Here is a 27281-nt window from a genome sequence, read left to right as displayed (position 1 = left end):
TTATTTTTTATTTATTTTTAAAAATTGTGACGTGTTATTCGACATCTCTCACGAGGAGGTGATCCCTCAGGGCAAACAAACAAACTAACCCAAACTTGAGAGCTGTCACCTTCCAGCTCTTCCCAGGGTGAGATAGTCATGATTTATTTGGAGGTGGCTTCTTATGAAAGTTGGACGGCCGTGTCATAGCTACACAGACTAAATGAAGAATGTGTGCTGTACACAATCAGAGCATTTTACTGCTAAAAGCACCTGGAGATGACGGAGGCCAAATTCCTCCCTAGGCAGTAAGCCTGAAGCCTGAGGACCAGGGTTCCAGCCACACGAGCTGTGGTCCGTGACCTTCCATTGGCCGGGAGGTCTCCTTTGATTTTTGTGTGCACTCAAGCGTAGGGTTACACTTTTGCCTCCGCTCCCCAACTCAGCGTTCCTATTTTGACAGAGATTTCACTTTCCCGTGGTTTAAAGTCCATGGGCCTATGCCTCCCCAGTGTCTTACGACACAAGTAAGAGAAAGCAAAGCCATTTCCCAGACAACTCTTTTCACTGGAAAGCCTGCCTGTCTTGGAGGGATAAATCGGGAGAATCCCTGAGACAAACAGACAATAAAACCTGCACCAAGACGTGAAACCATCTGGCAGGCATTGACAAGTGACACAGAATGAAGCTCAAAGAGAAGAGAGAAAAATTGGGATCTTTTGTTTTGTTTTTTCAAACTCCGTGTAACGTCTCAGGCTCTTTACTTCTTTCTAAACATAGCTTTTCCTACCACGGGAGAAACAGGGGCCTTTTTTCCCTCCTTATTTTTAATCTTTACAACTGGCTTTTGGGCTGAATGCAGGGAAGGCCGGGGTGGAGCTGGCGAGGGGACCCATCTACCTTGTACATGGGACACTTGGTCACCTGTACACCACGGAAAAAAATCATAACAAAGCCCTGCATTGACCAACTGCAAAAGAATCCTTCCTTCTGCTCCACCCTGTCTCCCCACCCTTTGGCGAGAGCCTCAGTAAATAGGTACATTTGGTGCCAGGATTGAAGGTCAACAGGCTCCTGCTTTGTGAGAGGAAGCTGGGACTCAAGTCAGAGGACTTCACGGAAATGCCATACCGCCTTGCTCCCCAGGTGTTGGAGCCTAACGATTAGAAGCAAAAGAGTCTCAGGGCAGCTTGCCAAGAACACAGACAGCAGACACTTAATGCTACGGTGTGGCAATCATACCAGGCATCTCAGCTGACCTCAACCCGTGGGTTCTGTGCAGCGAGGCAGACTTCCTTTGGAATGGCCATTGCAGATTGTCAATCTCATCTGGGACAGGAGAATCCAAAGATGGCCCCCAAGATCCCCAGACCTTGGTGTACACCCCCTTTATAACCCCCCTGCCCTCTCGGGTGGGGCAGAACCTGTGATATGATGAAATATGACCTCTGGGATTGGGTTCCTTTATAAGGCAGAGATGAAGGGATCTTACATATTTCATTAGAGCCCTTGGTCAGCTGACTTCAACTAGGGACTTTATCCTATGTGGGCCTGAGTTCATAAGTTGACTTTAATTGCAAAGGAGAGTATTCAGGGTGGACCTGAACTAATCAGATGAGCTGCTTAAAAGAGGGACTGGAGGTCAGGGATGGGAGATGATGTAGGAGAGATTTGAAGCAGCAGAGACATTCTTCTGTTGGCCTTGAAGAAGCACACTGGCGCCTTAAGGAGAGGGCTGTGTGGCTGGAGGCCTCAATCTTACAACTGGAAGGAACCAAGCTCTGCCAGCAGCCAGTGAGCTTAGACATGGACCCTGAGCCTTAGAGGAGAATCACAGCCCCAGCTGACACCTTGATTTCGGCCTGTGAGACCCTGAGCCAAGAACCCAGCTATGCCATGCCTGGACCCCTAACCTATGGAACCAGTGAAATGATAAATATATGTTGTGTTAAGCTCCTAAGATTGTGCAAATTTGTTAGGCAGCAGAGAAGAGGAATACAGCTGGCCCTCCACATCTGTGGGTTCAGTCCATGGTGGGTTGAATCCATGGTTGCAGGACCTTCAGATACGGAGGGCCAACTCTACAACGCCATTTTATATAAGGAACTTAAGCATCCAGGATTTTGGTATCTGTGGAGGTCCTGGAACCAATCCCTGCCACGGATACCAAGGGATGACTGTACATCAACCCAGGAACTGCAGAGAGAACCTGTGCCCACGTTCTCTCCATCATTTCTCCATATCCATGTTTCCCATTCCCACTTTTCCCTGTCAAGGTGAATGTTCAAAGTCAGGGCTTATTTTATATGAGGGCAAAGCAGACTGCTGCGTGATGGGGGCGGGGTAAAGACTGGAGCAGCTCCTAAGATCTCTACGCCTGGCTGTTTGGGTTACTGAAGGCCTGGTTGACCATGTAGAACGTGTTCTGAGAAAAGGTAGCTTCTTAGACGCATAGTGGGGGATTAATCTTTCCTTCCTATTACAGGAGCATATGACTAGATATTGCTAATTCAGTCAGACTGCATTGCTATCCTAAATTTGGGGAGCGGTTCCATCACAAAGCAAAACACCCACCCCAAATCCCTAAAGCAAATAGCTAAACAGACCCGAACTTGAAGCGCAGACCTGGGTCAAGGGTTGTAGGCAGCATAATGCTGGTGTGTGCCAGGGGGCCTGTTCCCAAAGCATTAAGACTGGCACTCCATTGCCTCACTGGCTCAGTGTTCACAACTTACTAGCTGGGAAGGACATGGAAGATTATATCATCCAATCCCTGCATTTGACAGACAAGGGAACGGAGGCCCTGGGAGGTTAAATGTCTTTCCCAAAGCTCTCCATCCAGACACAGCAGGGGCAGGACCAAAACTCAGGACTTTCAACAATTTCCCATCTTGTCACCCTGCCTCTAGTGAAAAATGACCCCGGTGTTGCCTGTTGGTTAAATCGCCAGCTCTCTCAAACAGACCCGGCTCAGTCTGCACCCGGCTGTCTTTGCGCGGCTGGAAACGTGACGCCAACTCTCCTGACGAGCCGACTTGCCTCTCTCCTTAGCTGCGCCATCAGCTCGAGTCACTGGTAGCTCAGCAATGACCAAGTGACTCAGCCATTCTGAGATCCAAAGCTCACCGGGTAGATAAGTTTCCTGCGGCTGCAGTCACAAAGGGGATGGCTTAAAAGAACGGACGGAAATGGACCCTCTTGATGTTCTGGAGGCCAGAAGTCGGAAGTCAAGGGGTCGGCAGAAGCAAGCTTCCTCTGAAGGTCCTAGGGGAGATCGCTCCTTGCCTCTTCTAGCTTCTGGTGGTTGCCGGCAGTCCTTGGCATCTCTTGGCTTGTCGCTGCAGTCTCTTCCTCCATGTTCACATGGCCTCTTCCCTCTGTGTAGGACTCTGCATCTTCTCCTTGTCTTACAAAAACATTAGTCACATTGGATTTAGGGCCCTTCCTAATCCAATATGACCTCATCTTAATTTAACCAATTATATCTGCAAAGAACCTATTTCCAAGTAAGGTCACATTCTGAGACCCCAAGTAGACCAGAGTTTGGCGGGGCGGGGGGGGTCCCTATTCAACCACTGGTTGACTAGTACACTGGTTTTATATGGCTAGCTCAGCCAACTGCCCTGAGAGTAGAGATAATGTGTATGGGCAACCCCTCCCTCACTCTTACCCCTCTCCCACCCCCACCAGGACTGTGTAACCCAGGACCCAGAAATTAGAGAGTTAATGCCGGAAATAACTTCAGAGAGCATCTAGCCAGTGGCTGTTAATCCCAGCTGCACAAGAGAATCTCCTGGGGAGATTTTAAAAACACCAATGTCCAAGCCCAAACCCAGAGACTGTGATTCAAGCTGATCTAAGGTATGCCTTGGGCATTGGTAGCTATTAAGGCTACTCAGATGATTCTGATACACAGTCAAGGTTGAAACCTACCAGTCTAGCCCACCCCTTAGTTTTCACATGAAAGACGAGGCAAACAAAACTTTAGCCAATATTCCACCCGCTCCTCCATTTATTGCCACCTCCAAGCCTGTAAGCTGCCGATTCTCTGACTGGAATGTCTCGCCCCCTCTAGATGGTAGAAGGCCCCAGAGTTGACAGAACCCAGTAAGCCAGTAAGGCCTCTCCAGGACCATGAGGCAAGATGGCGGCCACCTCGCTGCTGTCACAACGTCCTCCTCAACTTCCGACACACACCCGTGACTTATGGAACCACACACTTGTTACAGGCTTTGTAAAGTGTTACCCAAATGCGCTTGGTCACTCTATTACGTCATTTGGGGTAGCGTCACCTCAGCTACAGGGTAAAAGTGTGCACTTTGGCCACTCACCCATTTGGCTTCCATTATACCAGATGTTCTGGGGCATCTTTCTGGCTGCTGTTCTATTTTGTCATTATCACCACACAGTCTTTAAAAGCAAGACACATTTTTTTTTACTTCTTTTTAATTTTTGTGTATTCTAGTATCATACTCAATACAACAAATTCTTCGTTCCCTTGCCTGAGCTGGAAAAAAATACCAAAATATGCACCAAAATGGCCTGCCCAACACCTGAACCACGACCAAATAACCCTAAGATTTTCTTTCAAACGATATTCTCTTTTGGGACCCATGAGCTGCAAAAAACTAAAATAAAATAAAAGTTGAACAATTATGATGGAGGCAGGACGCATCCTGCTACTTGGTCTCCCTTAGAATTCCAGGTGCCTCCCTAATCCATTTCTCCTTCCTCTTGGCTCCAATCTTGGGAGAGCCCAAGATCATGAAGAAAGGGAACCCCGCAAATAAGCCTCTCATCCTTGTTCCAGATTTAAAAACCAAGAGGCAAAGAACCTTGTTAGAATAACCTGTGTGTTTCTTATACTTTTTTGAGTGCAGTCCACACTGTTGGAAAATCACGTGCAAGTGTTTCAGACACTCCTACACACCTTTCAAATACTTTGGCACATGATATGACCAGCAGGGGCCAGGTCGGATGACACTGCCCAGGGCTCATGGGCAGCTCTGGGCCTCTGGCCTCCCCCCAAGTCACAAACCTCAACACTGGGCAGCTTGTAGCTGCAGCTAAACTCAGTTTTTGTGTCAGTTTCATGGGCTTCCCGAAAGGCCCGTGGGTACAAGAAAGTACTTACATACCTGTGACGTATGCTACAGCCTTCGCCCGTCCCTTTTTCCCTTGAGTCTCTTTCCAGGAACATCCAAGATCTGTCTCCATCTTCTGCTTTTTGTGGGTTGTGAGCAGCCGCCTTCTGGTTTGATGAAAGGAGGCCAGGTTCCTTCACGAAGGAACACACTCAAGACATCAACCCACTTGGATGCCAGAAAGAGCCAGCAAAGAGGTGGGCTTTGGTGACAAATGAAGCTGAGCTCCGTGGCATAATAATACACTCACAAACGAGCCACAAGACATTCATTACTTTTTTCTTCTTCTCCGGCAGCAAAATAGCTGAGGCCCAGTTTGGACAGCAGTCTGAGGACTGTGGACTGGGCAGAAAGGTCAGATGTCAGACTGCCCAGCTGCTTTTTAATACAGTCCTACAGGGAAATCAAATGGACGGATTTGTCCATTGCTTGGCCGTTGATTCAGGAGCGATGGAGTAGGCTGTCGTCCAGCGGTAACCCCAGGGCTCCCACCAGCAGCAGGAACCTCATTCCCCATCCTCTGACCCCACAACGTGGTGCCCCTCCTCCCCTCAGGGGCCGGTGAGGGGCCAGGAGGACGTCTGGGGATGCGGCCGCAGGATGGAGGCAGGAGAGTGCATCCTCCTACCAGCCACCCATTCAGGTGTCCTCACACCTTCCTCCAGGCCCGGGGCCATGAGGACAAGTCTGCTAGGCAGGTGTGCTGGCTCCAGGAGCCCAGGCTTGCGAGGTGGGGAGTGGGACCCTCCACCACTGTAGGCCTCCCAGGATCCTGGGACTTGGCCCTTCCTTAAGATCTTCGTGCGTCTCTGAGCCATCAGAGCATTGGGCTCATGCGCTGGGAGTGGGGGAGGCCAAGGAGGGACTCCAGGGCTCTTTTCAGCCCCTGAAGTCTACAAGGCAGGACACGCCTCTACCCGCATCTGTTTTCACCAACAGGAAATGGGTGAGGGGCCATCTAGAAGGAGTTGTGCCCATTCCCAGGCAAGGCAGAAGGCTACAGAGCCCCTCCATGACAGCCTTCGATGCACCAGAACGCACAGCCTGTCGTGGGTGTGGACCTCCTGCAAGCTGGCTGAGACCTGCAGGATCCTTCTATACTTTGCTTCTCTGGCCCGGAAAAGCCACACTTTGACCCGTGGGCCACCCCAGGCTGACACCGAGAAGGCTGGACCGGGTTTGGATGAAGGTCTGAGGCTGAATTTGCCTCAGGCCAGGGTGGTTAACCCAACCGGGGCGGGGGGGGGCCCGGGAAGAAATGGGAAGAAACGCCCCCTAGTGGTGAGAGGGGCATCCTGCCCAGGTGGGCTTTGGACTCTGGCTTGCAGACCGCTCCCCTGGGTGTACCTGCCTTTCCGCTTCTCAGGGCCTCGAGTAAATGCCATGCGGCTGAAAACTGTCTCCAAGCCAAATGGGAGGGGTCCCGGTAGAGCCAACCGTCCACTGTGGAGCCCACCCAGTTCACAGGGGCCTGAGAGAGGACTGGCCCAGCCCTGGACGGCTCACAGGGACTGACCAAAGGGGAGAGCTGGGCAGTCAGCCACCACCATCCCCCAGGTGGTGCTTCACTGTAGGGAACCAGGAAGTCAGGGTGTAACTGTTTTCCTCCTCTGTAAGAAAGGTTCAAGGTCCTGTAAACTTGTCGTCACGTGCTCTGCCCCTTTTGACACAACCCGTATAAAAGCAAATACCACTTGTATGCAGCCAGCTGCCTGGCAGTCTTCACAGAGAACTAAACACACCAATTTCTACGCGACTGTGAGATATTGTTCCCATTTTACAGTCGAGAAGAGCGAGGCTCAGAGAGATTCAATGATCATTCAGATGTGTCAGAGGTACTGAGGGCCAGTTTAGGACCCTATGTGTCCTCTTGTTTTTTCTTTTTTAACATCACCACTGCTTCAAAGTGCCTTATGGGGATGAGGCTAGAAACATGTCTAACTTGTTAGCACTTAATGTCAGAGAAAAGCAAGCAAGCGAAAACCCTTCATGCTATTTCAACACCCCTTTCACCCGAGCGAGGATGGTTCCCCTCCTTCTGGAGTGATTCTCCTGGAGCCTGAGGGGATCTGAAATGTTGACCGGCTTCCCCGGGTTCTAGTAGGTGTTAGTTAAGTGTGTAGCAGTAGTAGAAGGTCTGGCTTTCAGGAAGGGGCCTGATTCAGATTCACAGCAGCCACCTGGAGAGACGGCTTTGCAGGGGACAGAGCTCGGCAGGTCAGCTGAGCCGTGGGTGATCCCCTGGCCAGTCACGGATGGCCATTGTCTTGGTCCACTCATCCAGGGGTATGACAGGGAGCCCCTTACTGAAGGGAAGTGAGGAAAAGATGGAAGTGGGTGTGTCGTCAAGAAAACTGGCCTTGCTTCAAGAGGGTTGTTGGGATGGCTGCCAGGTCCAGGGGCCGCGGGAGAGAGGCAGGGCAACATGGGCAGTGGTCCCTGACAGGGCAGAGATGAACAGCAGATGCTCTAATGTCCACTGGCGACCCAGTACCAGGCCTTACTCCCTAATTAGATGTTTCCATCCCCAAATCTGTAACCCCCTGCTTCTGAACACAGTTTCCCCTGGACTGTGGCCTGACACAAAAATGGCAGCCCAGGCCTTCTCCCTGACTAAGTGGCCTGTTCAAGGCAAGGGAGACATGGCTGGTACCCTCTGCAGTGGGAGGGTGACTTTGCCCAAGCACAGGCCGCATGGCCGGCAGCCGCTCCTCTGGGTCCCTGAGCCCACGGGCAGGGGGCAGGGACCCCCGCAAGGCCCACCACCTGCAGAGGCCCCGGCGAATCACGGGGAGACACCACACGCATCTGGTCTTCTGGCACCCCAAAATGCCCGCACATGTTAAAGCTCAAGTCAAACATGTGAAGGGAAACTGGTCATATGGAAAAATTCAGAATTGTGACATAAACAAACATCCCTTAATTGATCCATTTTATGTGTCCAGGGTTTTGTGAATCATATGTTCTTAGAATGATACACATCTTGGTTTTCTAAACTGTAAAAGAAAGATTGGGTTTTTCTTATTTAAAAAAAGCTATTCTTTAATTTTTTTTTCCAAAGCCTAACTATGAACCACTGGAAGTTGGGGTGGAGGCGTGGGCGGAATATTGCTAAGAGTGTGTTTCTGGTCAGTGATTGAAGGAGGGGTGGAAGGGAGCCCAGACCTCGCCTTGCAGGCTGTGTGTATGTGCGTGTGTGTGTGTGTACATATGTAGGTACATGGGTGTATGCCAGTGTGTGAGTGTGTGAGTGTACTGCATGAATGTGTATGTTTGCGTGTGTGAATGCAGATGTGTTTGTGTATATGTGTGTGAATGTATATCTACACGTTTGGACATGTGTGAAAGTGCTGTGGCCGTGTGGTCACTGTGCGTATATGTGAATGTGTGTCTCTGTGACTGTGAGTGTATGAGAGTATGTCTGTGTGTATGTATGTGAGTGTGCACGTATGTAGTATGTGCACGAGTGTCTGTCTGGACAGGAGGGCTTGGGCATACATTGAATTCCTGGGGATGGTCCCGTTGATCACAGGAGACCTACTGAGAACTCTGGTCTCTGAAAGTTCTTTCCTGAGCTAAATTCTATCGTTCCAGCCCTACTTGCTGGACCATGACCAGAAAGTACAACTTTGTGACACATATTCTTTTTTAGCCTACATTTGGAGATTCTATGTTCAGAGGTAAAGCAAATTTTTTCTGAATTGTCCAGCCTCTTGGGCAACTAAAAGCAAGAACAGAATCCCCTCAGCCTGAGAACCTTCCCACGATCAGCCTCAAAGGACAGCTGCACTCATAACTTGTATTTGCATTCTGCATGGTATGTTTGGAAGAACAAATGCATGTCGTTTGGAAGAAACCCACACCTAATAAAGACTTTAAGCTAACTGAACAGCCCTGGAATATTTCCCACCTTCCCACATATGAATAGTTTTTTAGGGACCTCTGAAGTGGGTGTGCGGGGCAGGGCCCCCGGGAGGGGAAGGCTGCCAGGAACCAGCCGATTTCCTACAAATACACTTAAAAATGGAACAGTCCGCAGGGCTTCTATTTCAGCCACCTGGACAAGGACAGGTCACACGTGTTTTTTCAGACCTCTTTAAGGCTCCATTAGAATGTCTTTGTGGGTCACAATTCAAATACAGATAATCTCGAATTCAACTACTGATTATCTCTGGTTCAAAGTTGCTCTTGCCATTTTAAAGGAAGCTCATTCCCATTCATTTTATTTCTTTAAGTCTCAGTGGGGTCCCCCTTCTAAAGTTCCTGTAAGTATTAACTCCTATCCCATCCTACCTTTTTAAAAGAGAATTATAGTACAGGACCATCCCTAGGATGGCGTGGATCAGGGTGATTTTAGTGATGTGTGTCCTGGGGCAAATCATATCCTGGGACTTACCCCACACATTTTCCCATCAGGCAGGGGATCAGGTGAAACGACACACACACACACACACACACACACACACACACACACACACGACATCTCAGTGGAGAATGCAAAGTAAAAAAAAAAGAAAAATCAAAGATATGGGTTCCATGTAAACATTTTTATAATTCATTTAATTTTTAAGGCATCACGGAGTTTGTGTAGATTACTTTAACCTCTAAAAATACAAAGTTTGCACTAGTAACATCGGGTAGTCAATTCATTTACTAAGTTTAAAGGTAACACGGTAAAACGCACCTTAAAAATCTGACTCCTAAACAGATGTGAAACAGGAATCATGGTGGCACGTGATAGACACAACCTCCAAAAATACATGCCTAACAAAGCAAGTGGAGGGCTGGGGTCGGCCGCCCCCGGTGAAACCGCAGCATCCAGCAAGAGGGGAGAGAAAGTGGCCACCATCTCAGGGACTTTGTTTCTCTCACTAGACATCTTTCACTAAATCCCAGAACGGTTACTGTTCATGCATTTTCCTCTCTTCCAAATGAATCGCCCGGTGAGCAGGTGTATGTATTTTTTTTCTAACGAGCGTTTAACATCAACCACGTGCTGTCACCTACTGGACAAGCAGGTCTTCCGGAAGGTGTGTACAAATGTCAAAGGGACACAGCCTGGCAGATAACACTCAAACCCAGTGAGTCTCGATGCGTGTGGAAACAGCCTCCCATTCTGTGCTCCAAGGCCTGATTCGGAGCCGGGCCCCAGCCCACGGGGAGCTGCGCCTGAGGGACTGGCTCACGGATGGGGCAGGGCAAGTCACAGATGAACCAGAAACTCTTTTGACTCAGCAGTTTCCACTTCCTCCCCAGCATGACTATTTGCCAGAACTGCCCAAGAGGAGTCGCCATGAATCTAGTCTCTCTGGATTTTCCTTGCTTGACCTCGCAATGACACTAGAGAGAGCAGAGAAGCAACCAGATCTGGGCTAGCCCTACACGGCATCATGGCCCAAGAGGCGCAGTGTTGTTATGTCTTGGAGAGAGCGGCCATCAGAAGGGATCAAGGTGTGCTTGGTCCACATTTCAACACAGGTCACAGAGATTCTGCAACACACAGCTGATGTCAAGAGTCCTCCTGAAGGCATGGTCTCTGTGAGAGGCGGGGAGCAAGAGAAGGCCCCTGACAGGCACCCTCCTCCATCCCCTCCCTGGAACCAGGGGCAGTGGCATCATGGAGGCAGGAACAAGGCAGATGGGGACACTCCGTGGCTTCCGGTCCCCGCTTGTCCCTGCAAGTCCCTGTGGGTATGTGACCCTACAGTTCTCCATCCCTGTGAAACTTGGTCACAAGCGCCCTCTTGAGCTCTGCATTGCTGAATCTGTTGTTTTAGGTCCTCTATGGCTGACCATCAAGGCATTACCAAGGGGTCCCCTCACCGGTTCTTGAAAATAAACTAACACAATACCACGGAGGCATGAACTTATGTGCGGTGTGAATGTGTGTGTGAGAAAGAGGGAGTCTGAGGATTTGGAAGATGTTCACCAATAAGTTATCAGGAGTTATCTAAGTGTAGTGAAAGTTTAGGTGATTTTTTTTCTTTCTTCTTTATACCCTCTGACATTGTTTTAAAATATTAAAATAAGCGTGTACTTTGTAATTACAAAAACAAAGTTTTCGTTCTGAAAAAAATCAAACTATTATTTTAGAGCAGAAAAACATAGGCTATGCATGATTAAAAATGATCAGAGACAGATACAATTTTTTAAATAAAGGCGGAATTGAACCGAACCTTGTTTGCTTTGAAACTTAAACTGCAAAACACATGCCCTAAATATTGTAGATGACAGATATTCAGGGCATGTGTTGCAGCTCCCAGAATGTTAAAGACATAAATGAATATAAACTGGATAATTGGTGTGTATAACAACAGATACTGGTATTATTCAGATACACGAGTTGACAAATTACAAGACTCTGTATCATTTGGTGTTGAGTGGATCACGCTATGGCCTGTGCACTGTTAAAATATGGGCATTATTTTGCAAAGGATGGTTATTGGGAGGGAAACACAAAGGACACACTCTTTTCATAGTCTAGCTCATACGACCGAGATGAGACAGAAAACACCCCGACTTCACTTCATTCTTTTCGCGACATCCGAATATGCGTGTTCTATCTCCTGGTTGGCTGGACACGTGTTTGTGAACTCATCCCTAGCATACGCGTTGTTCAAGTATCTCCAGATGCCAGTCATTTCAGAAGGAAATTCAAAATCTCTGTATCTCTTGGCCACGATCTGAAAATGAAGAGGAAATAGTCAGAAAGGGACAACCCACTAACATAGGCAGTTAGATCAGACAATCCATTCTTTTGAGGCGTGTAATATCTTCTGCTTCTCAAGTTGCCATGTCGTCCTACAGCCGTTCGGGCCGCTCTGAGTTGCATTTTGAGTTTGCACGGGGCACGCTGAGCGTGGGACTCAAAACAGAGGCGCTACACAACCGTGCCCACCAATTTATCACACAGTCCTTGTGATGCACTGGCATGAATTTGCTCCGTACGTACTCCAGTGGATTTCTCTTTGTGTTGCTGGAAGTTGTCTCTCCCTGTGTTCTGCTGCTGTGTTATCTGGTGCCTGAGGTTCATGTTGGATCTTCAGTTTAGATTGTGCCAGGATCACTGTGGTGTGCCCTCTCTTTTTCCTATCTGCTGAGCCTCACCTCCTGAAATCCCAAACAGCTGTGCATGTTACTCCTGTGGATTTCTATCCTTCTGCCCCTGACAGGATCATTTCACTGTGGGTCTACCGTGTGCAAAAAATCCTTATTCTTATTCTCGTGGAAATAGTGGATGTACGGATGGGGTAGCTGAGAATGAACATCATGAAAACACAATGATGTGAGATGTTTCCTCTGGCTGGAAGGGTACCGTTGGGGAATTCATCACAAAGGAGGGTGTATACTGTTGGAGATAGTATGAGTTTCCTGGAGTTGCCTTAACAAAGCACTACAAGCTTGGGTGGCTTGGAACAACAGAAATTTCTTCTCTCACAGTCCTGGAGGCCAGAAGTCCAAGATCAAGGTGTCAGGAGAGCCGGGCTCCCTCTGAAGGCTCTGGGGAAGGACCTGTTCCAGGTCCCTCCCCCAGGTTCTGGCTTGTGGGAGCACAGCTCCAATCTTCACATGGCGTTTTCCCTGTGCTGGTGTGTCTGTGTCCAAATTCTCTTTTATAAGGACACCAGTCATGTTGGGTTAGGGGGCCCATCCTACTCACCCTAACTAATAACATCTGCAAAGACCCTATTTCCAAATAAGGTCACGTTCTGAGGTACTGGGAGTTAGGACTTGAACATATAAATTTGGGGGGACATGATTCATCCCATAACAAGGACCCAGGGTTACAACAGCCCATTCTGCTTTGTTCCTTTCCATTGCATTGGCTCCTGGGACGTTTGGATGGCGTGAGCATGGAATGTATCACCAATTAGAAGATCTTTGGGGGCTTCCCTGGTGGCGCAGTGGTTGAGAGTCTACCTGCCGATGCAGGGGACGCGGGTTCGTGCCCCGGTCCGGGAAGATCCCACGTGCCGCGGAGCGGCTGGGCCCGTGAGCCATGGCCGCTGAGCCTGCGCGTCCGGAGCCTGTGCTCCACAACGGGAGAGGGCCGTGTACCGCAAATAAATAAATAAATAAATAAAAATAAAGAAGAAGAACTTCGGGACTTATTTCTCAGATTTTGGAGGCCAGGAGCTATTGATGCAGTAAAACAAGAGCACAGAACTTTCAGAAAGCCTCCTAAATTAACATCTTTTGCTTACTTACAAACTTTTGCAAACTTCCTGATGTTGATGTCAAGAATTCTGCTTTCCTTCTGTTTGCACTTGCCTGGCTTAGCTTTGCCCCTCTTTTTATTTTAGCATTTCTGAGTGAGTTTGTTATCTATATGCCTTTCATAGACATAAGCTTGTATTTGTATTATATCTTATGAACGTAATACTTTGTTTTCCAACTTCCTGTGAGTATTTTTGTGTTCATGGGTGTGTATGTGTTTCCCTTTCCGGTGGTTTAGAAGGTTTACGGTCTGTTTTAACTCTTCCAGTGGTTTCTTCTATAACTTTAAACAATAAGAGTTCTTTATTTCTTGATTTATCCACTTTAGATGATCTCTACTTACTCCTGATAATGACAAATGAGGAAATTAGTATACCTACACTTCTTTTCTTTCCTGCTCCCTTACCCTCCTTCCAATGGTGTAAAACATCCAGTTTACTATATTCTGTTTCTTTCCAGTAGCTAGAGTTCCCACTGCTGTTTAGGCTAGTTCTGGTTTTAGATTTAAATAGGTTCTATGTTTAGCATCAATCCTTCTATATCACACACCTTCTCTGTTCCTGGATTCTTATTTTATTATCATTTTTTATTATTTCATTATATAGCAATTTTATTTTTTAAATTGGCTCAGGAGTGCTTATTTCATTGAAACCAGAAGTCTGGGTAAAAACAACAATTTACAAGGATATAAAATTCTTACATCACACATCCTTTCTTTTAATCCTTTAACTATGAAACCACTGTTTCCTGGGTTTTAATGTGGTCCTAGAGACATATGAGGCTAGTCTGAATTCCCTCCTTGTGTAGGTGGTTTTATCTTTTATTACTGTTATTACTATTATTATTATTATTACCATCATCACCATCATCATCATCATCATCATCTAGACACCCAAAGGGTTCTTTTTTATCCTCAAAGTTCAGTAATTTACCAAATATGTGATAGTGTGTTGATTGTTCTGGGCAATATTTTTCTAATCATGGCATGTTAAACTAAAGGTTCAGGTCATCCTTTAGTTCAAAATAATTTACCTTTGAGCCTTCTTTTTCTCTCTTTTTTCTTTCCTGTTCTCTTTTTTCTGATTATGGGGTCTCGCTAATGACCCTTTACCTCGTGCTTCTTCTCCATCCGATTTGGGATAATCTTCTCAGGCCCATCCTCTGATGTCTGATGAATTTCTGCAATGTCTTTTTCCATTTCTTGCTACTTCTAACATCACTTTTGTTTCTGAAATTATTTTCTTTAGGCGTGTTTTTTAGTTCTACCAGCTTGATTCTCATCTTCCTTGTGACATTATATGTTTTGGTATCTTGTGACTTGTCTTTGAGCGTTTTCACCAAAGGTTCTCTTTCATTTTTTTTGAGGCCACAGAGAAGTATCTGTCTGAAAAATTCTTTGGTTTACTGGAGCAATCTTTATCAGATACGTGTTTCTCATCTGCCTTTTCCTCTTTTGTTCTTTCTTTAACCTTTTCCCCCTCCTTTTGGATCATCTCTGTTCACATAGAAATCCCACTTGGATTCTTTCTGGTTATTAACCATCTTTTAATGGGCGGATCTATTGGACCTACCATTTGTTTAAAAACAGTGTGGTGGGCAAAGGGAGTGAGGCAGCGCAGCAGGTAGACCAATATGGATTTTACCCCCAAATACCCGCTCATCAAACACTGCTCTATACTCTGTCCCAGGGACACATTAGGGTTAGGGCTACAGTCAGGGTCAAAGTCAAGGTTAGTGCATCCTCCACTCTGAGGCTCACAGATTAGGAAGCGGTCACCATGGCTAAAAGTGGAGCTCAGATAATTTACAGTCATTCTTTTGACTTGTTCTCCGCTCAGCAGTCACAAAGCAGAATGTCACTTGTCTTCTCTCCTCCCCTTCACCTCCCCTCCCTGTATCTTTGCATTAGAGGACGGTGGTGAACATACAGATGGCGCCTCTGAACAGTTCCGCCTTCAACTCTGCCTCCACAGAGATCTCAGCTCTGTAGGGATGGTCCTGCCTCTCTCGTGGCCCACTCCGTGCCCTGTCCTCAAACAAAGAAGTCTGGGTTGGGCATTTCAGGGCTGTAATATTTACTTTTAGAGACATCTGAACCTTGCTGAAGATCTAGAGAAGCATGCCTAGGCTCTGTGAGCCCTCACACTGGCTGAAGTTTCTAAGTCTAGTTTTATAAAAGGTGGAGATAATGCTTTAGTCCTTCATAATGTTTTTGCTGGGTTTCAGGAAGGGAATAAATGATAAATTCCTCTATTCTCTCATCTTTTTACCATAAATGCCTTCACACTGATTCTCATTTCCTTTCAGAAATGCTCCATCCTGGAAGATTGCTGAGCTGCTTGGTATTTTGAGTGCTAACTGGCTTTGAAGATTTTGCAGTTAGGTCTTATATTGGAGCCCTGGACTGCTTTATTTTACTCTGAAGTTTACCCCCTCTACTGACATTTTAAACTCTTTTTTTTTATAGGGGCTAAATAAGTGGCAATTGTGTGTGTGTGTGTGTGTGTGTGTGTGTGTATTTCTCTTTCCTTCCCTAACCTCCATGTGCTTCTGTCATGCCGCACTGGTCATAGCAATGATTAGAATACATTCAGTAAAGGGACTAAACCAAACACAACTACATAAATAACTTGTTGGAAAATGGCTCCCAAACGTCCAATTTAGAATATCCCCAATGTAGCAGGTTTGAGGGGTTGAGATGCTTGCGCTACTTTTAAGTGTCAGAGGACCGGCACAGCTACGGAAACGAACATTCACTTACAGGATCAACGGTGTCTTCAAGGCTGGAATTTCAAGTTGGTACCCTCTGAGCGCAACAAGGAAGACAGAAGAAAGAAGAAAAATGTAGCAAGGACTGGGATGGAGTAGGGAAGGAAGAGAAAGGCAAGGGAATGACTTGCAGTAACCAGGGGTGACTAGTAGCCCCCAGGACATCAATGCCACAGACTGTGTGAAACTAATTTGTAAATTTCTAAGTGCTAATTATATGTGTTATTAGAACACAGGGTCCTTGGCTTGTATTTCCCTGTGTCTTCTCTCCCATCTCCCCTATGCTTATACCAAGGACCTAGCTCTGGAGCTGGTAGGATTTGAATAATAAAGATGCCCCAGAACAGGGGTTGAGTTTCTTCCTGGGGCATCTGAGGCTACTGAGGACCAAGGACATATCAACAGTGATAATGATAATAACAACTAACACCTGTAAGTGATAGACAGGCTGGGGCACTTCTGAGAGCAGCCATAACTAAGGAGTCCAAGTGTGGACTTGTCACAAGTCCAAGTCAACCACCTGGGAAGACAGGATGCCAAACCTGGCAGAGGTCCAGCCAAGGAGCTGTCAGCTGCTCCCCAGCTGTAGGGGTCGGTGCTAGGAACCAACCCCCTCTTGTCCCTAGACAGGGCTAGGCTTACCCTGCCCATCACCAACAATTGACTGAATTCACTTTTTTTTTCCAGGTTGGCTCAGTTTTTTTGTTTTGTTTTGTTTGTTTGTTTATTTGTTTGTTTTGTTTTGGCCACTCGGCTTGCAGGATCTTAGTTCCCCAACTAGGGACTGAACCTGGGCCACCGCAGTGAGGGCACCAAGTCCTAACCACTGGACAGCCAGGGAATTCCCCAAGTTCACATTTTAATACTAGCAGATTCCACACACCATCTCCAATCCTGGAGCTTCATGAAACACCAGGTATAATCAATGTATTCCCTCAAGTTGCTTTCACATAGCTTTTCTTTAGGCTCTGGGGGTGAAACTCGAAAAGAGAAGCAGTGAGGATGGAAGGATGGGAGCCACGTTCTCAGATGCTTCTTGAGAACCTCTGAGGACCAGCTGAGAATGTTATCCACAGATCTGAAACTTGGGGCTTGCCTGCCCCAAACAGAAACAAGCTAGATTTTTAAATGCAAGAGTCCGCATTTTAGATCGTTTCGATGTCTGGCAAAAACACAAGTGAAAACAAAATGAAACAAAGCCCCATTCATGTATTCAGCACCTGAGGTAAGAGGAAGGACAAACCTTAATAATGTGGAGCTTGGGTAAGAGGTTACAGTCGGCGAGCGTGAGTTCATCCCCATCCAGGAACTTCCTTCCAGAAACAGTAACTTCCTCGGTGCTGTAGGCGTCTATTTCATCAGGCAGAGGACTGTTTAGATAATTATCCAGCTTCTTCAGGGCCTTTAAGAGGTTCCTTTCGTAAACTAAAACAGAAGGGCAAAAAATGACTAACGTGAGCCATGGGAGTTAGGGTCACCTCTCTCTAGATACCGAAGGAGTTTGTCCCTTCCTTCCCGAGACACGGCCAGTGAGCATTGGAGACTTGGGAAAGAGAGAAGTGGATTTACGAGATCTGAATAAAGGACTCACTTCTCCCTGGAAAGTAATTCTGCCATCTACACAACACTGTTACTTCTAGAACTCATTCATTTCTTCAAAAATCTTTACGGAAATCACACAATGAAGTAAGCAGCAGTAGAAGCTTCGTTCATACTGAGTCCCATGGTGCGGCAAGGAATCCCTGGTGGTCATTATTCTCCCCTAAAAATGTGGTTTTCTGGGCTCCCCACCTCTAGAAGAAGCACTCAATCTCTTGAAACCCACGTGTCAAGGTCAGAGGTACTTTTTCCTCATTTCTATGTACAGGTCCCTCCCCACTGTGAAACGAGTCAGAATTCCCAAGATCTTATAAGAAGCCACACTAGAGGCGGAGCAGAGGTCCAAGTAGAAAGCAGAAAACAGGAAGATGGGAGGGACTCACTCTCGTTTGCATCCTTCTTGGTGTTTTTAATAAATGCTGAGAACTTGGCAAACACATCATTTCCAGCAGAGTTAGATTCAGCGTGTTGGGTCCCCAGCTTAGGGTACCTTGAAAAATTCAAAATGAGAGTATCACAGATCAGCCGTCTTTGAGTTAGGAGAATACGATGTGAGGCAGGGGGAGGAAGTGACATTCTCTGAGTGGATATAAACATGAAAACTGTCCCTTGAATGTTTGCCTAATCTTTCCATCTTCAAAGTTGAGAGCAACGCCGTCCAGGGGAAAAGCACTGGACGGACTGTTCTCACCCTGGAACGCGGGGCCCCACCTGGCCTTACTGGTCTAGTTCCCTCCCTCCTGAAATAGAGGTACTGGACTAGAAGGTTCCCTTCCAGGTCCAGCCCGCTGTGATGCTGCGTGCTAACACCCACTCCTTACCTTCCAGCAGAAGCGACCCACCCATGTGACATCGGCCTACTTCCTCCCCACTTCCTGCCGTCAACCCCTAATTGCCAAACCGCAGGTGCGGAGCAAAGAAATCCGAGCCACCTAAGCTCAGCGTTTCTAGTCTCGCTGTGCCTTCTGTGGCACGTCACAGGTACAACTCGGGAAGTAGGTACCGTGGCCAGAGAAAACCAACACACGGAATCGTCTGTGAACGGGGAGAAGTGACAAGCGAGTGGTGAACACAGGTTTTGATGAGGCCCACCTTGGGGGGGCTAACTTCTCCTCTAGGAACTCCTCGATCTTATTCACGTCCGTCTTGACCTCACCATCAAAAGTCATGAAAGGCGGGTTGGTGCCGGGAGCCAGGTTCTGCAGGTCCGCGGGTTTCCTGGGTGGGAGGGAAGGGCAGCGTTGGTAGCGCCACTGTTTGGATCATTTCCAAGGCTGAACTGCATCCTCCCCAGTTTAAGAGAAACCACCCTTGAGAATTTCAAAGGCGATTGTGGGTTTACAAACTGTTCTACTGGCGAGGAAAGTGTGGCCCTTTATCTGGAGACGGAGGTGAAACGTTAACTCTCCCCAGTGTTACCAGCCAGGAGTGGTGCTCGGACAGGCTGGGGTTTTTTGTTTGTTTGTTTTTTTGCGGTACGCGGGCCTATCACTGTTGTGGCCTCTCCCGTTGCGGAGCACAGGCTCCGGACGCGCAGGCCCAGCGGCCATGGCTCACGGGCCCAGCCGCTCCACGGCATGTGGGATCTTCCCGCACCGGGGCACGAACCCGTGGCCCCTGCACCGGCAGGCGGACTCTCAACCACTGCGCCACCAGGGAAGCCCTCGGACAGGCTTTTGAGAGGTTCACAGCTGACCGGTAACTGGCAGAGCAGGCTCTTCATGGCGCACCCTCAACCCCCACTCCTCCTGGATTACGTCTGATCCCGTTCTGTAATTACTGTGTGGCCCACACTACTCCCGCTTCAATCCAGGGTCCTGACCCGGGGTGGATGTGCCTGCAATATCACCCATGGGTCCTAGAAGTGTGTGTGTGTTTGTGTGTGTGTGTCGGTGTCTGTGTGTGCCTCTGTGTCTGTGTCTCTGTGTGCCTGCATGTGTGTCTGTTTGTGTGCCTGTGTGTGCCTGTGTGTGTGTCTGTGTGTGTGTGTCTCCATCTGTGTGTGTGTGTGTGTGTGTGTATAGGAATTAGGTACAGTTATTTCAATACTGCAGAAACCCTGTCGTACCTTTTCAAGTCCACCGTTGTCACATTAAATATGACGCCCTTTAGCCAGAGAATCATAAAGATACGCTGAGAAAATGGGCAATTTCCAATACTCTCACCATCACAACCAGCCTACAAATGGAAAAAGAAATCCTTATCAGAGCCAGTCTCACAGTTAGAAATGCCAGACTCTGCTATGCAATGCACACAAAATCATGATGAATTTTCGTTAATGGTGATGATACTGTAAATAGCCTTCTGAGGCCCCCTCCACCAGCCTCCAAGTGGGAGCTGGGGAGGGGAAGGGAGGACACACATGCACTCGCTGAGCATTTTCTGTTCTCCTTCCCACAGCTCACCACTTCCTGCCATGCTGGGCCTCTGAATAGCAGTACATGGAGGCAAAGAGTGGCAAGAGGGAAGCCCCTTTGCTACTAAAGGCAAAGAAGGAAAACATGCTCTTTCCCTCCCTCCATCTCTTGAGAAGGAACACACCTCTCTTTCCAGGATGATCATGCGTAAAAACAGACCAGCAGGTTCTCCCACGGAGACACCATCCCCAGTATTCTCTACTATTTTCATCTCTAGAATGAAGGCTGGATTATACGAGTTCTTAGACCCCCGGACACTGTAAAAAATTTTAGGTCCCCTCATCCGTTGGGGAGCATTTGTATTTAGATGGTAGACTGCTGCACAGTAGACATTGAGGGCGGAGGGATAGGAAACAGTGCCTCCCTGATGACCTAAGCAGGTCACATCCACACACACATCCCTGAGACACAGGCACAGAAAATTACTGAACAGACATCCTCCTTCCTGTGGGCTCCTGGGAGAGGAGAAAGGCAGGCGTTGGAGAAGAGAGGGGAACCGTGGGGCTTCATCCTCCTGGGGCAGTTCCCACACTCTTCTTTCTCTTCCCATCTTTCTCCACCCCATGTGTCTCTGGCAAGGTTACAGTGATAACAAAATGCTGACGGAAAGACCGGGAGACTCAGCTAGACTGCGATGACAGAAACACAGCCATATTTAATCCAGGAAGTCCATTTCTGCCACATGCAGTTCAAGGAAAGTTGAGAGGAAAGCAGTGAATCTATAACCTGAATAACAGAAGGACACAAGGCAGAAGGTGAGCTGTGGTTTGGGAATTGAAGAAAGGAAAATGATGCCTTAAGAAAACTGGACAACTTAAAGAGAACTTCAGAGGTGGTTCTCTGGCATTAGGTTCCGAAGTCACCTGGAGAGGTTGTTAATAACAAGAAGTCCCTACAAAAGGAGAGTATAAGAGACCCCAGACCCAATGTTAAAAAGACTTGATCAGCCTCTTCACAAAAGACAAAATCCAAATGGTCAATAAGCACATGAAAACACTCTTAGCGTCACTAGCCAGTAGGGCAATGCATGTTACAACCACAAATAGATTCCACTACACACCTACCAGAATGGCTAAAGTGAAAAGATCGGACAATATCAAGTGCAGACAGGAATGCAGAGCAACTGAATTCCCATCCATTGCCAGTGAGAGTGTAAACTGCTACAACTACTCTGGAAAACTGTTTGGCAATTATCTACCCAAGATAAATATGCATTTATGCTATGACACAGCTATTCCACTCCCAACAGAAATAGTGCTTAGGAACACAAAAAGCATTTATATGCATGTTCTTAGCAGCTTTAGTGTAATAACCGAAACCTGAAAACAACTCGGACACCATGAAGAATAGAATGAATAAATAAATGATAGTACATTCATATGGTAGGACAAGACACCACAGTGGAAAAAATTAGCTATTACTACAAGCCACAATGTGGATGAATCTCATATACATAATGTGGAGGGAAAGAAACCGGACTCAAAAGAGTCCTGCATAATTCAACGCAGGTGAAGTTCAAACACAGGCAAACCTCTCTATGTGACGGGAATCAGAAGAGCAGTTGCCTTTGGAAGCTAGGTATTGTCTGGAAAGGCTGAGAGGGAGGCTTCTGGGTGGTGGCAACATTCTACAGCTTGAGCTGTGTGGTGGCTACATGGCGGGTATACTGAATTGACTAAGTCTTAGTTAAGGTTTGTTTCCTTTACTGCATGTTATATTTTAATACAAAAAAGAAGCAGAAATATTAATTTTAAAAATACAGAGTCAGATTCAGCGGGTCTTGCATGGGGTCCAGGGATCTGAATTTTTAACAAGCTCCCCCAAGGTGATGTGATGCTTGTGGTCAGTGGTCTCACCCCCACCTTGGACAAGAGGGAAGGCTGGCCCAGTGTTATGATCAATGCATAGGACAGAACGGTTCAAACCCCCCAGTTGGATGATCTGTTGATAAGAAGACTTGCAAGACCTCCTAGTTGATAAAAACAGCTGCATAAGTGTAAAGATAAAGGGTGAACTTAATACACCTGAAGAGGCACCAACAGATTCCGATAAGTGACTTCAGAGACCCCTAAGCTCTGGGTACTTGCTTCACCCCCTCCAACCCCTCCAGCTCTCCCTTCCCCCCTAGTAGAGGGAAGGGCTGAGAATTCCCCCAGCTGGAGTCTGAAGTTGCTGGAGCTTGAGGGGTGGGGGAGGTGCATAGCTAGGACCCAAGCATCCAAGTAGTCATCACAACTGCCCTGCAGGCGGCCCCCTGGCCACCTGGTCCCATAGCCTTATGGCCATTTTGAAGGCTGCCCTGTCTCGTCCTCGGCTCTGTCCTGGAAAAAGAACCAGCGCAGAGCTGAGTTACATAAAACTCCCAGTGGCTTCCTGCCGGGGATCCCTCCTAAATCATGGTGCCTTCTTAACCACTGTAGGTTTGGGCAGAGTCATGCCAAAGAAGGGGGCCAAGGGGGGATGAAAGCGCTGGGACACAAAGGCACATATTTTGGCCAGTCCTGACTTGTTCTGCAGCTTTTAAACCTCTTATTTTTATAGTAGTTACACTAAGCTCAGCAAAGTCTGAGATAAGTTCTTCAGAGTGGGGCAATTGTTCTTCTCCTTCTGCCTTGTGTCTCTGACCTTGGAAATCCTGGAATAACTCATTCTGAATTCAGCAAGATCCCCGCTGAGCCCAGGCGTTCTTCACCGGGCTTCTTGATGAAACTCACCTTGACCAAGAACCCTGTGCCTGGGACAGCAGCATCTGGAGAATAATTACTCTGCACGGGTCTCTCTGCCTCACTCTGTCTCTTTCACGGTCTCAAACTCAAGCCAGTGTTTTCCCTTGTAATTGCTCTCACCTTTTCCTGAATCCTGGCAGCTATCCCTTTAGAAGAAATAAAAAGGGGGTAGGAGCAATTCATATTTTAAAATATACCAATGGCCTGTGTCATCCACTCCATCAAAACTTAGCCTTCTTAACAGGCTCCTTCCCAGAACTGCAACTGGTCCTTAACATGGGTGCCAGGAAGGTGGGACAACGGTCTGCATGGCCATAGCGCCCACAGCCCAGAAGATCGTGATAAAAGCTGTGACTGTACATTTCCCCCCGTGTGGCCTTCCAACAGAATTGTTCCAAGCCAGCGCAGCTGCTGGACTGAAGGCTGTTAGGCAGTTTAGAAGAATTAGCCAGCTGCCACGACTGCCCATAAAACAGGATTTACATAACCAGTGTTGCCTCATCTTAAATTGCTCTAAAATAAATTTTTTTTCTGTCTCAGCCTGTTGTACATGTGGGGGTTACGGGAACATGGTGGGAGTGACTAGGACGCCTCGCTGCCTGATTGTATTACTTTAATGTGCTTCAGTGCTGGGATGTGCTAGCAAAAGGCAAAGATATACCATCTCCACTGCCCATTATTGGGCAACAATGGGAGAGTATCGCTCTGGTCACAGTCATCACCAGACAAGATGATGGGGTGAATAACCGACATCAGGGGTGATGTCACAGACATCAGGGGTGAATAACCGACACCGTTGCCCTAATCGGGACGTTTTATCGTATGCAGTTTTATTTTCTGATGCTGCTGATTGTCTCAGGCTAATTACACTCTGGGCTAAGATTTTTCAGCAGAGCTCTCAACCTACGGGGAAATTTTGTATGTATACACTTCTGATTAAAATCAAATGAGGCAGTTTAAGAGATCAGAGTGTCTTTTGTTTCCAGTGAAGACCCAGGCACTTGGATAACCTGGATTTGGAGGTCTGCCTTTCAAATGCAACTTTGTTGAGTGCCTATGACGACGGTCATTCTCAAAAGAAAAACACTGGTGCCTCTGACACGTTCTGAGAAAGTTCTGAGAAATTCCGTTCTCCACTGAGCCCAGCAGCGGCGTTCAAGAACGTTGGTGATTCTGCTGGGTCCCCACTCACGGCCTGAGGTGTAAAGGTCCAAATGTCGCTACAAAGGTCAGCAGATCCTTCTCAGATCAGAGCCTCTCCCACCTACTCTTTGCACGCTCACTCCATTTTTTTAAATTTCCTCTCAGTGCTTTTGGTTTCCGCCAGACGACCTTTCCAGGGCTGGTCTGTAGTTACATGGAAGGGGACCACCCACCACACCTTCCACTAAAATGACTCCCACTCGCCACTCCCTTTGAGGGACCCGCCCACCCCCACCCCCGCCAGACCTGACCAAGGGGTGATGACCCCCTCAAGATATTCCTGGTGGCTCCCTAGCACCCCTCTGACCTTCCCACCAGAACAGGTCACGCACCCACCACCTGATTCCCCACCTTCTTTCTGGTCCCTACCTTCTCTCTAGAAAATTCCATGAGGGCCTAAATGGTAAACACATTCTGAGAAGGAAGCATTTGTCCCTACTCTATGTAAATGTCATGAAAAAGTGATTTGCGGATGGAGGGAGGATAAAGGAAGAGGCAATAAATTGGAAATATTCTAATTGTCCCCTTTCTGAGACTGGCTTTCAACCAAGGAGGTAGGATGTCCATCCTGTGTGCAGGGGAGTGTTCCTGTCCCTGCAGAAAAGCAGGAGGGATCTGGGGGCAAACAGCTAATTTGGCTGGCTCCATCCCAGGGACCCAGAGAAAACTGGTGAGTAATAATGGGCCGTGTGTTTCCAATGATCTGGAGGGACTCGAGGCTGAATGAAATCAGTAGCTGATCTGAGGAGGCCAGAGTCAGAAGACAGTTTGGCGTGGGAGGCCACGGGCAGCCACCAGAATCAGTCCTTCCCCAGGAAGAACAATGTGGTCCAAAGGGCCGGCCAGAATGCTCCTCTGTTGGCAGCTGGTCCGGCTGAAGGCGGGACACAGCACAGCCAGAGAGAAACAGCTGCAGCCAACCAGGTGGGACCGACTCCCGCCCTCCGAGCCCCACCTACACATTTCCCTGAATTCCTCCTGGGTCCTTTGCAGAAAGCACGACAGTCTCGCGTGCTTTGGGGCCTGGCGATGGAAACTGCCCAGCACGGCCAAGCACAAAGATCCGGCCTCCAAGCTGGGCAGTCAGCCAGCACCCCCGGTCCACAGATGCTGTCCTTCCCATGCACACGCCTCTTTACAGATGACGTCAGGGTTGCATGAGCACCTCTCGTTGAATGTGTGTGCTCTAAACTCAACCCCAGGAGGACGGGAGGGGGACCACCATGAGTTCAGGGCACTGGAGTAGCTAGTGCTTGTAAAGAGAAATGTGGGTGCAGTGTCTGCGCACGTACCCCCCAGCCTGCACCCACCATGTCCGTCTGCCATTTGGAGCAGGTCAGGACCAGGGAAACTGTCCCAACCCAGCGACAAGGCCTGTGGGACAGGTGGGGGACACTCCTCCTGGGTCTTTTCTTGCTCCCATGTGGAAGCAGGCAGGAAGGCCAGGATGTCCCTAACCCTCGACACGGGTCTGGAGCCCGGGACCCATCTTCCTTCATCTGGGCGGCTCCTGCCGGCCCTGGCGGAGTTCCTGGCACACAGTAAACACTCCAAGCATGACTAAGGGCCTGAACCCTGTTGCTCCCATGCGCCTGGAGCCTGGTCCACTTCAGAAAGTGCCTCCCTGGGCCTCTCTCCTCTTTCTTTGCTGGGCCAATGTCCATGAACTTTTTCCCTTTTAGAAGCTCACAACTTCTCACTACTAAGAGATCACCCAAGGAGAGTGGCATCCAACTGGAGGGAAAAGAACAGAAGGTGGGCAGGAGCGAGGGGGAGGGGAAGAGGTGGAGGCAGGGGAGGGGAGGGGAGGGGAGGGGGATGGAGATGGAGGAGATGAGAGGAGGGAGGGAGGGGGGATGGTTGAGAGAGCCCAAAGGGCCCAAGTCATGGGCAGCAAAGTCTCCCCCAAGCCTTCTGGACCAGCGGTTTGACTTAAAATGCAGTATTTAAATCAGTCAGACACTTCCTGATTTTTTTTTTTTTTTTTTTTTTTTACGGTTCACGGGTCTCTCACTGTTGTGGCCTCTCCCGTTGCGGAGCACAGGCTCTGGACGCACAGGCTCAGCTGCCATGGCTCACGGGCCCAGCCGCTCCGCAGCATGTGGGATCTTCCCGGACTGGGGCACGAACCCGTGTCCCCTGCATCTGCAGGCTGACTCTCAACTACTGCGCCACCAGGGAAGCCCCAGAGACTTCCTGATTTTGAATAATCAGTAAGTTGAAAAAAACGTATAATTCTTTCCACTTGCCAGACACACTGAAGTTTCCATTTTGAGCAACATGAGGTCTCTTGGAGACAACATGGTCCAGGGGAATGGGTACGGGGCCAGGGAGAGCCAGTGTGAACTTGGGCCCCACTACTTACTAATCGAGTGGCCTTGGGCAATTCATTTGTTCTCCCTGAGCCTCAGTTTCTCCATTTAAAAAATAGGGATAAAAATCCCTATGCCTTGTAAGATCTCTGTGTGATACGCTTGAGTCTCCTGGGCACCCAATAAAGGCAGCTGTTCCATCATCATCATGACTCTTCCAAATCTGAGAGCCCCAGAACAGACAATTATGGGACTTACGGTACTTTTTAACAAGGCTCAATTAGTGTGATTTTCATGCCAAACGGTATAGGCCTTAAAGGAGCACTGATTTTTTTTTTTCCCCAAAAACCTAACACCTCCTCTATCTATTCCAAGTGAAAATTAACAACTGAAGTCTTTTTCTTAATTGCAAAAGCAAACAGATCTTTAGCCAGGAGGCAAAATAGGAGGGCCCTGGCCTGGCATTCGTGTCTGGGAGTTACACAGACCTCTTGGGGAAAAGTCCAGAGGAAAGGGCATCAGGAGAACTGGGTGCACCTGACCGACGGCAGGGTTGACAAGCCCAGGGAAGCTGCTTACTTTTCAAGAAGTGACACCAAAGGCCTCTGTCTTTTGTCTGTGATCACCTGGGAGAGAGTGGGTTCCGTGTAATGAGAGAAGAAAGCAACCACTCTTCCATCAGGACTTGGCGTTCAACACTCTGGAATTGCAGATCCCCGTGGAGAAACGCTATGCTAACTAAGTGGGGGAGAAACAAGCCATCCCATCTCTTCCTTGTCCAATAAGAATGTTTTTGAAGAAAATGTCCTCCCAAATCAGCAATTTTGAAGGTAATTTTTAAAAACTAACACCTCTTGAAGACCAACTCTGATTTCAAGTACCCTTCCAAACTATTTATGGACGTGATCAGAGTCA

The 27281-nt window shown here is 48.0% G+C and overlaps 1 protein-coding gene across 1 annotated transcript in view; it reads right to left on the bottom strand.

Annotated features, from left to right (window-relative positions):
• Positions 1 to 9699: 9699 nt before the first annotated feature.
• The window catches only part of CLIC6 (chloride intracellular channel 6), a 43605-nt gene continuing 26023 nt past the window's right edge, over positions 9700 to 27281 (bottom strand). Inside the window, exons 2-6 of the mRNA XM_049709865.1 lie at positions 19777 to 19886; positions 18801 to 18926; positions 18092 to 18198; positions 17353 to 17534; positions 9700 to 11806 (exon numbers count right to left, since the gene is read on the bottom strand). Coding sequence (XP_049565822.1) covers positions 11645 to 11806; positions 17353 to 17534; positions 18092 to 18198; positions 18801 to 18926; positions 19777 to 19886 — 687 coding nt within the window. The 3' untranslated portion in view covers positions 9700 to 11644. The remainder of the gene's footprint in view (positions 11807 to 17352; positions 17535 to 18091; positions 18199 to 18800; positions 18927 to 19776; positions 19887 to 27281) is intronic.

The sequence above is a fragment of the Orcinus orca genome, chromosome 5, assembly GCF_937001465.1.
Source record: "Orcinus orca chromosome 5, mOrcOrc1.1, whole genome shotgun sequence".
NCBI lineage: Eukaryota > Metazoa > Chordata > Mammalia > Artiodactyla > Delphinidae > Orcinus > Orcinus orca.
The sequence above is the reverse complement of the archived record's forward strand: the minus strand, read 5'-3'. Positions and strand labels throughout refer to the sequence as shown.